Here is a 10,000-nt window from a genome sequence, read left to right on the forward strand (position 1 = left end):
TTAAAAAAATGAAAGAAAGGACCACAAATGGTAAAGTATGAAATAGGGGAACAAAAATGGCGGTAGGGGGAGAGGCCCCTTAGGCTAGCGGGAGCGAGAGGGAGGACCACCCGGGCTGGCGAGAGGGTGGAGGCCCGCTCTGGCTGGCGGGAGGGGGGGAGGCCTGCCCGGGCTGGAGGGAGGGGGGAGGCCCGCCCAGGCTGGCGGTAGGGGGCAAGGCCCTCCAGGTCTAGCGGGAGGGGGGAGGCCAGCCCTGGCCGGCGGGAGGGGGAGAGGCCCGCCCGGGCTGGCAGGAGGGGGGAGGACCGCCCGGGCTGGTCGGAGGGGAAGGCCTGCCCGCCGGTCTGTCAGGAGGGAGGGAAGGCCCGCCTGGGCTGGCGGGAGGGGTGGAGGCCTGCCCAGGGTGCCGTGAGGGGGGAGGCCCGCCCGGGCTGATGGGAGGGGGAAGGCCTGCCCGGGCTAATAGGAGTGGGTGAGGCCCGCCCGGGATGGCGGGATAGGGGGAGGCCCGCACGGACTGACAGGAAGGGGGGAGGCCCACCTGGGGCTGGCAGGAGAGGGGGAGGACTGCCGGTCTGGCGGGAGGGGGGAGTCCCTCCCGGGCTGGCGGAAGGGGGGGTAGTCTCGCCCGGGCTGGTCGGAGGGGAAGGCCTGCCCGCCGGTCTGTCAGGAGGGAGGGAAGGCCCGCCTGGTCTGGCGGGAGGGGTGGAGGCCTGCCCAGGGTGCCGTGAGGGGGAGGCCCGCCCGGGCTGACGGGAGGGGGGAGGCCCGCCCGGGCTAACAGGAGTGGGTGAGGCCCCCCCGAGATGGCGGGATGGGGGGAGGCCCGCACGTACTGGCAGGAAGGGGGGAGGCCCACCTGGGGCTGGCAGGAGAGGGGGAGGCCTGCCGGTCTGGCGGGAGGGGGGACTCCCTCCCGGGCTGGCAGAAGGGGGGGTAGTCTCGCCCGGGCTGACGGGAGGGGAAGGAGGCCCGCCCGGGCTGGCGGGAGGGGGGGAAGGCCCGCTCGGGCTGTCGGAGGGGGGGAGGCCCTTCCGGGCTGGAGGGAAGCGGGCAGCCCTGCCGAGCCAACAATATAGAGTTGCTGTATCTAGCTTATTTTTAAAAAATATATTCTTTGTCTCCAGTCTCCAATATCCAAAATAATCTTCAAAAAGTCTTCAAATAGTCTTCAACACTCTTTTCAGATGTTGATGCTAATGGAGGTGAAGACACAAATTCTATTTTTCCTTTGTTTTTTTATGAAGACCACTGATTTCTTAGCTCTTACGTTGTCTGCTATTTTCTTCAAGTTATCAAATTATATATATATATATATATATATATATATATATATATATATATGTGTGTGTGTGTGTGTGTATATATGTAAATATGAATATTTATGTATATATATACATACATATTTATATATACATATACACACACAAACACACACACACACACACATATATATATATATATATATATATATATATATATATGTATATATATGTATATATATATATGTGTATATATATATATATATATATATATATATATATATATATATATATATATATATATATATATATATATATGTATGTATATACAGTATATGTGTTTGTATATGTATATACATATATATATATATATATATATATATATATATATATATATATATATATATATGTGTGTGTGTGTGTGTGTGTGTGTTTGTGTGTGTATTTATATATAAATATATATATATATATATATATATATATATATATATATATATATATATATATATATATATATATATATACATATATATTTATATAGACATATACACACACATGTATATATATATATATATATATATATATATATATATATATATATATATATATATATATATATATATATATATATATATATATATATATATATATATATATATATATATATATATATATATATATATATATATATATATATATATATATATATATATATATATATATATATATATATACAGTATATGTGTTTGCATATGTGTATATATATATATATATATATATATATATACATATATATATATATATATATATATATATATATATATATATATATATATATATATATGTGTGTGTGTGTGTGCGTGTGTTTGTGTGTGTATGTATATATAAATATATATGTATATATATATACATATATATCTATATAGACATACACACACACACACACACACATATATATAACGGATTTTGAGCGAAGCGAAAAATCTATTTTTGGGTGAGATAGCCATGTCGTCCTGATGGAAGTTCCTATAGGGTAGCTTCCTAGGGTATATTACAACTACGGCGATATTCCCAGAGAATTTACCTTAAGGTACCAGAATTCTAACTCCTGGAGCGAGTATCCCTCGTGAAAGGGATATCGCGACATATCAGAGGACGTATTCTAGACACGTCACATGGCAATCTACGACCTGAATAGAGATTCGTCTCGTTAGGAGGGAGATTGACGAGATACGAATTCGGGAAAGAAAAAGGGGAGCCGCTCCCAAGGCATCCCTATCCCCCGATTCGTATGCGTGCCTGGCGCCAATCCTGGCGCCATCTGTATTCCTTGTAGCGTACACGAGGTGCTACAGATACTGTATGTAGGGAGGGGTCCTACAGTCCTTTCTTAGAAAGGCAAGGGCGGGTCCATCAGGACGACATGGCTATCTCACCCAAAAATAGATTTTTCGCTTCGCTCAAAATCCGTTTTTTGGGCTCAAGCCATGTCGTCCTGATGGAAGTGTACCAGAGCATTACTGTATCTGTGGATTCTCAGAACGTGCCGTACTCCCCGGAGATATTTATTCCCGGTCGACTAGACCTAGAGACCTAAGATGTTACCGTTATACATCTTTTCAACTAACTATAAACTATGTTAGAGCTTCCTGCCCCCTACAGGGAAGAGTCCTACTAGACTCTGGAAAGTCTCGAAGAGTACATATATCTATGTATGAATCTCAGGCAAGCTAATATAGTGGCCTCGCCCTATATTAAGTAAAGCATAGTTTGTATAGAACTACTGCGTCAATATATTGACCAGTCATCCGCACAATACTTGTATTGGACAAAGGTTTATATCCGCATAGGAAGAAACTAATAAAACCGCCCTCGTCCCTTTATGGGACGGAGTCCTCCCATTAGGGGACTTACATAAACCAATGCAACATAGCTTGCAAAACAGAACAATTCTATCAGAATTATCCCAGATAAGATACATAGAATTAAATGCTCAATTATACCAATAAATTGACACAGGTGAAAGAGACGCAAGGTTCTCAAGAACAAGTTTATTGACAGATAATAAACAGACAGGTTAACAACAAATATATATATTTATATAAAAGGGGATAACCCAAAACTTTAAGCATAAGTATGATAGTAAACAGAACTTGTTTATCTGAAAGAAAAACCATTAAACACCACTTTAATGAGATACCAAGGTATCAAGTCATAAAAAATCTGTATTACAAATCAATCACATTAGCGTTAGAAACGCTTGGCACACATGTCTGAACTTATGCGAGGTTCACCTTTGAAGGAAGGAACAGTCTATATGGGCACTTGGTGCCCTCATTTTAGTTTGTGGTACAGTATGTACCTACACACTCACCCTGGACTTAATCGTCCCAATTAAGACCACTGTTCCTCGCAGAGTTAAACAGTAGGGTTAACTACACGACCCACTGCTACCACAGATCTCTTAAGTTCCTCTACTTGCTTCGCATAGTGGCGAAAGAACACCCTGGAAGATTTCCAGCCCGTGTATGACCGGAGATGTTCAAAATCCATACAATTAAAGAAATTTAGGGATGAGGCAACTTTCCTCGGATCGTGACCTGCGGGTGTACTGTCAGGATCCGCTCTGCGAATAAAATATGTCATTTTCGCTCTGAGTTGATTCAGAGATAAATTTGAGCCTGATGTTTCTCCCCTGAATAGTTGACTACCCTTGAAGTCTGAAGTTCTACGAAGATAGACCTTTAGGCATTCTACTGGACATAGAGATGCATCTTCTTTCAGAGGGCAGATTCTCCAGGGACCCCACCTGTTGGTGGGTAACTCATTCTTGGCGAGAAACGTAGGATCCGGAAACAGGTTCAGTTCCCCCCCATCCAGGAACTGAACACGACCTGCCTCTCTCGAGAGGGCTACGATCTCACTAACCCTGGCCCCGGACGCGAGTGCAAATAGGAAAATAACTTTTTGCGTTAAATCCTTTAACGCACATTCTTCATTGCTCAACAGGGAGGCGAAATGAAGAACTTTGTCTAAAGACCATGAAATGGGCTTTGGAGGTGCTGAAGGTCTGAGCCTAGCGCAGGCTTTCGGAACTTTATTAAAGATCTCGTTACCTAGGTCGATCTGGAAGGCAAATAAAATGGGTCTCATCAAAGCCGATTTACATACTGAAATCGTGTTAGCTGCCAATCCTTGGCCATGGAGGTGGATGAAGAAAGATAAGCAGAAGTCTGTTGAGATCTCCTGCGGATTCTTTGCCTTTACAAAGGCCACCCACTTTCTCCAAGATGACTCATATTGCCTTCTAGTCGATTTGCACTTGTATTCCTCTAGGAAGTCTATGCTAGCTCTCGAAATCCCGAAACGCTTTCTCACCGCTAGGGCGAGAAAATCATGAGCTGCAGGGTCTGGGTTTTCTGTAATGAAGCGCAGACAGTCGACTTCTGGACTCGCTGGGTCAGAACTGGATGTGGTAGCGGCACGAACTTCATCTGTAGTTCCAACGCCAAGGGGAACCACATACTGTTCGCCCACTTGTGGGCCACTATTGCCGCTACCCCCCTTGAAGGATCTCAGTTTGTTGAGGACCCTCAACAGAAGGTTGTGAGGAGGGAACAGATAAATCCTGGACCACCTGTTCCAGTCGAGGGACATTGCGTCCACTGCTTCCGCTAAGGGGTCCTCGTACGGGGACACGTACAGGGGCAACTTCTTGTTGTCTTTCGTCGCAAAGAGGTCTATTTGCAGTTCTGGGACTTGATTCAGAATGAAGGAAAATGATCCTGCGTCTAAGGACCATTCCGACTCTATCGGTGTGAACCTGGATAGAGCGTCCGCTGTCACATTGCGGACTCCTTGAAGGTGAACTGCCGACAGGTACCACTTCTTCTTTTCTGCCAATCGGAAAATGGCTAACATCACTTGGTTGAGAGGTGGTGACCTCGACCCTTGTCGATTCAAACATCTCACAACCACCTCGCTGTCTGTCACCAATCTTATGTGGATCGAGTGACGCGGGGAGACTTTCTTTAAGGTAAGGAGCACTGCCATAGCTTCTAGAAAGTTTATATGAAAGGTCCTGAATAGCTTGGACCAAGTCCCCTGGACTTTTTTCCGATGAGAGTGACCTCCCCATCCCTCCTTTGAGGCGTCTGAGTGAATCGTCATCGACGGGGGAGGTGGCTGAAGAAGAACCGACTTCTTTAGATGTCTGGCTTGGGACCAAGGTCTGAGAAGAGTACGTAGCCGAGGCGGCACTGGTCTTCTCAGGTCTCTTCGCGCGTTTGATGCATACCTTCTCCAAACTCCGGTTGCATCCTTTAGCTGTGCTCTTAGCACTGGGTCTGTCACTGAAGCAAACTGGAGAGAGCCTAGTACCCTCTCCTGTTCGCGTCTTGATATCCTTTTGGAATCTAGAAGTCTCTTGACAGAGCCCGCTATCTCCTTCCTTTTCTTCATTGGGATGGAGAAACTGTGTGACAAAAGGTCCCAGTGGATTCCCAGCCACTGGAACTTTTGGGATGGAGAAAGTCGAGACTTTTTCTTGTTGATCTTGAAGCCTAGGTACTCTAGGAACTGGATCACCTGACTGGAAGCTTGTAAGCATTCGGTCTCGGATGCTGCCCACACCAGCCAGTCGTCCAGGTAGGCTACTACCTGAATTCCCTTTAGGCGTAATTGTTTGAGAGCTGCGCTCGCAAGCTTCGTGAAAATCCTTGGGGCTATGTTTAGCCCGAATGGCATGGCTCTGAAGGCGTACAGTTTCCGTTGTAGCCTGAACCCTAGGTAGGGGGAGAGTCGACGGCTGATTGGGATGTGCCAATAGGCGTCTGACAAGTCTATAGAGACTGAGTATGCCCTCTTGGGCAGTAAGGTCCTTATGTGTTGCAGTGTTAGCATCTTGAATTTGCAATTCACTATGAACTTGTTGAGTGGTGACAAGTCCAGAATGACTCTGAGCTTTTCCGAGTCTTTCTTGGGAACACAAAACAGCCTCCCTTGGAATTTGATGGACTTCACCTTTCGGATCACATTTTTCTCCAACAGTTCTTGAACGTACTCCTCCAAAATGGGGGTGGAGTGTTGGAAAAACCGAAGGCATGGGGGTGGAGTGCTGTACCAGCTCCAACCCAGTCCATTCTTGAGTAGGCTTTGGGCCCAGGGATCGAAGGTCCAGCGATCCCAAAATTTCATTAGTCTCCCTCCTACCGGTATCGTTTCACTTGGACTGCCGTCCTGAAGTCTTGCCTCCTTGACCACGACCACCTCTGAATCCCCTTCCCCTTGAGGGGCGCCTAGACGAGCCTCTGGCTGCTCCTCTAGGCTTTGCACGAAAGGAAGAAGACTGTCCTTCGAACGTTGGGGTGAATGTGGTTGACTGACCTGGCACAGCCTGGGGTACCCACTGAAAAGTAGTCGGGGTTTGTGCCACCATCTGGGGCACTGGAGGCAAAGGCAATTGCAGTTGCTGTTGCTGTCTATAAGGCTTGGCTGGCCGAGATGGTAGCCTAGTCCTCATATTCTTCCTCTTTGGTTGAGGACCCTCATCCGGGGAAGATTTTCTTTTGATAGCCAGGCCCCACTTCTGGAGAAGGTTTCTATTCTCCAAGGCGGCCTTATCAACAACCTCTTTGACCACATCGGTAGGGAAAAGGTCTTTTCCCCAAATGTTGGAGGATATTAACTTCCTTGGCTCGTGTCTCACCGAAGCCCCGGTGAACACGAACTCCCTGCAAGCTCTCCTTGCCTTGACGAAGCCATAAAGGTCCTTCGTCACTGTGGCTAGGTGAGACTTAGCCACAACCATGAACATTTCATGGACCTTAGGGTCACTTGCCATCGTCTCAAGAGTAGTCTGATGAGACATTGAGGCAGCCAGTCTTTCTTTTGTCTCGAACTCTCTTCGTAAAAGAAATTCGGACAACTTGGGGAGGTCCTCGCCGAATTGCCGTCCGGCAATATCAGCCTCCAACTTTCCCACTGAGAATGTCAGATGGACATCCTTCCAGTCCTTGTGGTCCATAGGCAGAGCCAGCGACAAGGGTTTACACTCCTCCAGGGAGGGGCAAGGCTTGCCGGCCTCGATTGCCTTTAGGACAGCCGCAAACCCTTTTTGTAAAAAGGGGAAGGCTCTATCAGAAGAGGACACAAAAGAAGGGAGCTTCTTGCTCAATGCTGCTACCTTCGAATTCGAGAAGCCCCTCTCTTTCATCGAGGATGAAAGTAGGGCTTGAGCCTTAGCATGGTCCATAATAATGACCTCTTTCGGCTCTGTCTCCTCCCTTGAAGCTGGTTCTTTTCTCAGCCGGACATAGCAGTCCGGATATGATGCCTTGCTGGGCCAGAATTCTACTTCCTCTAGGAGAACTGAACCCAGCTTATCCGAAATGACGATCTTACCAGTCGTCATTGGCATGTGCTCAGCATACCTCCATGGGTTAGCATCTGAGCATATGGGAAGGTCTTTCACATTGAGCTTTTTCCGGGGCCCATGTGATTCTGCTAGGGACTGCATACGCAGTTCCATTGCAGCTGCCTTCTCCTGATTCTCCTTCTGCATTTGTTGGATCATTCCAACAATCGAAGAGAGGGCCTGTCCCAGTTCTACTGGGAGACCAGCGGATGTTGAGGGGATGGGCTCCGGCATCTGAACCGGAGTAGCCGACACCTCGTCGACCCCATCCTCTGCGACATCCGGGGTTTGAACTTGATCCTGACCTTCTGCCAGGAGGTCTTCTTCCAAACCTTCGTCCACATCAGACATTCTGTCACACAACTGGATGTCTTGCATCGCATCTGCGACTTCCTCGTCCACCTGGACTAGGTCTTGGGGGATCTCCTCTTGAGGCTGGGGAATCACTGCTTCAGCTGATGCCTGGGGAAAAAGATACGCCCTCATCTTCTCACTAGGAAGATAAGGGCCAGAGGTGTTCTTCTTGAAGCCCCTTACCCAAGTACGGAGCTTTTCCCTAGCTATATCCCTTGATTCCGTCGTTCTAGGGGAATCAAAAGCCTCAGTAATCAGGTTAGTGCATACAGTACATACCTGAGGGTCCCAATACTGGAGATCATCCTTGGAGACAGCGCATGCTGCGTGTCTCCTACAACACTCATGTCCGCAGAGGTTCCTGCTACGGACATTGCAGAAAACATTTCCGCACTTCGGAGGGTCCTCCTGTAAAGAGAAAAATTTCCATGAGTATCAAGTGAACTATGTATCACTGGATATGCATAGTATAGCATAACAATTCATAAAGGAAAGACACACACTTGTGTTTCCCTCACAACCCATTGTTGCAGCTTTCCAGATAATAAAATCAAAATTGGTTTATCTCTACTAGAGTAACCAATGCAAGGTTTCCAAAGGAAACAGGTGGAGCTCACACCTAGGCAATGATTTTAAAATCCTGGATAATAGACGGGGAAGACTCTGCTTCCTGTCTGAGGGCAACAGCAAAGGACTGTGCAAGAAAACACAATAGTGTTAGAAGATACAGTGCTGTACCTAAACTTTTACTATAGTTTTCTTCTTACTGTATATGCTATACAGAAGAATACTAGTACAGTATAGGAGGATGTGTGCCGGCCTGCCTTTGCCGGCCGGCACACACCACAATTAGCTTTAAAGTATACTACTTAACAGCTATAGGGCGGCAGCCTTCTGGTTCAAATGCCTGTGCCGGCGGCAGTAGCTGCCGGCCAGCAACAGCCAGTGTTGGCCGGCAATGACTGCCGGCCAGTAACTACACAAGGTAGTACCTAGCTGCCGGCCACACTCTTGGTGGCCGGCAGACAAGGACTGACATAAGCCGGCCGGCAAAGGTCCAAGACCGAAGCCAGCCGGCAGCAAAAGAACCAGAAGACTACCCCTGCCCGGCTGCCGGCCTCACAGGCCGGCTGCCGGGACAGGTACAGCACTAGAAGAAAATAGAATGGATGCCGGGATAAGAGTGTACACAACCCCCCAAGCCCGGCAACCGAAAGAGTGCATATAAGGAAGGGGAGAAACTTAATTCAGGCTTCCTTGACCAATGCCGTCCGGCTCTGTCGGCAGGCATGGATGAGGGACCAAGAGAGGTCCGGGCAGCACTCGAAAACATAAGACCCTTGCCGGCCAGCATCTCAGCCGGCCGGCAATGGCCTTAGTCAATTCCACATCCCAACCTATACTAGGTCCAGAAGTAGAATGACGTATAGTACAGTAATACCCCTGCCGGCCAGCTCTGCCGGCCGGCAGGGTACAGTACAGTAATGGCAAGGCCATTACGGAGATAGAGGGGGAAGGGACAAAAGGGTCCTGCCAACCTTGCTTTAGTGACAGATCACCCGCAGCCAAGAACTCTGTCTTAGCCTAAGGGAGATCTAAGGGAAAGGGCCAGCAATACTTGCCAGCTTCCAAAGCACCAAAGCAAGGAAGGCGTTGCTATTCCCAAGGGAAGATTTTATCCTCCCCAAGAACAGCAACAGGACTTTAGTCTGGTCGATCACAAAAGGAGGAATCATACTACAGAAACCTTCGATAGTGACCTAAGGGAGCTAAGCTCCCTTTATAAGTGTTAGGTCAGCAAGGGGAACTCTGCCCCAAGCCAGACAACACGGACCAGACTAAAAAACTCTGTTGTTCTGTCCCTCTTTGAACCAGACTCTGCTGGAACAGGAAGGTACAGTAACACCCTAGTATAGTTTTATCGAAAATAAATTCGGAAAAAACCACTTAGGGATAAGCCCAAGGCTTA

The 10,000-nt window shown here is 47.4% G+C and overlaps 1 protein-coding gene across 1 annotated transcript in view; it reads right to left on the reverse strand.

The window, feature by feature from the left end:
* Positions 1 to 229: 229 nt before the first annotated feature.
* The window catches only part of LOC137626257 (uncharacterized), a 32,587-nt gene continuing 22,816 nt past the window's right edge, over positions 230 to 10,000 (reverse strand). Inside the window, exon 3 of the mRNA XM_068357329.1 lies at positions 230 to 1,059. Within this exon, the coding sequence (XP_068213430.1) occupies positions 230 to 1,059 (830 nt within the window). The remainder of the gene's footprint in view (positions 1,060 to 10,000) is intronic.

This window comes from Palaemon carinicauda, chromosome 33 (genome assembly GCF_036898095.1).
Source record: "Palaemon carinicauda isolate YSFRI2023 chromosome 33, ASM3689809v2, whole genome shotgun sequence".
Lineage (NCBI taxonomy): Eukaryota > Metazoa > Arthropoda > Malacostraca > Decapoda > Palaemonidae > Palaemon > Palaemon carinicauda.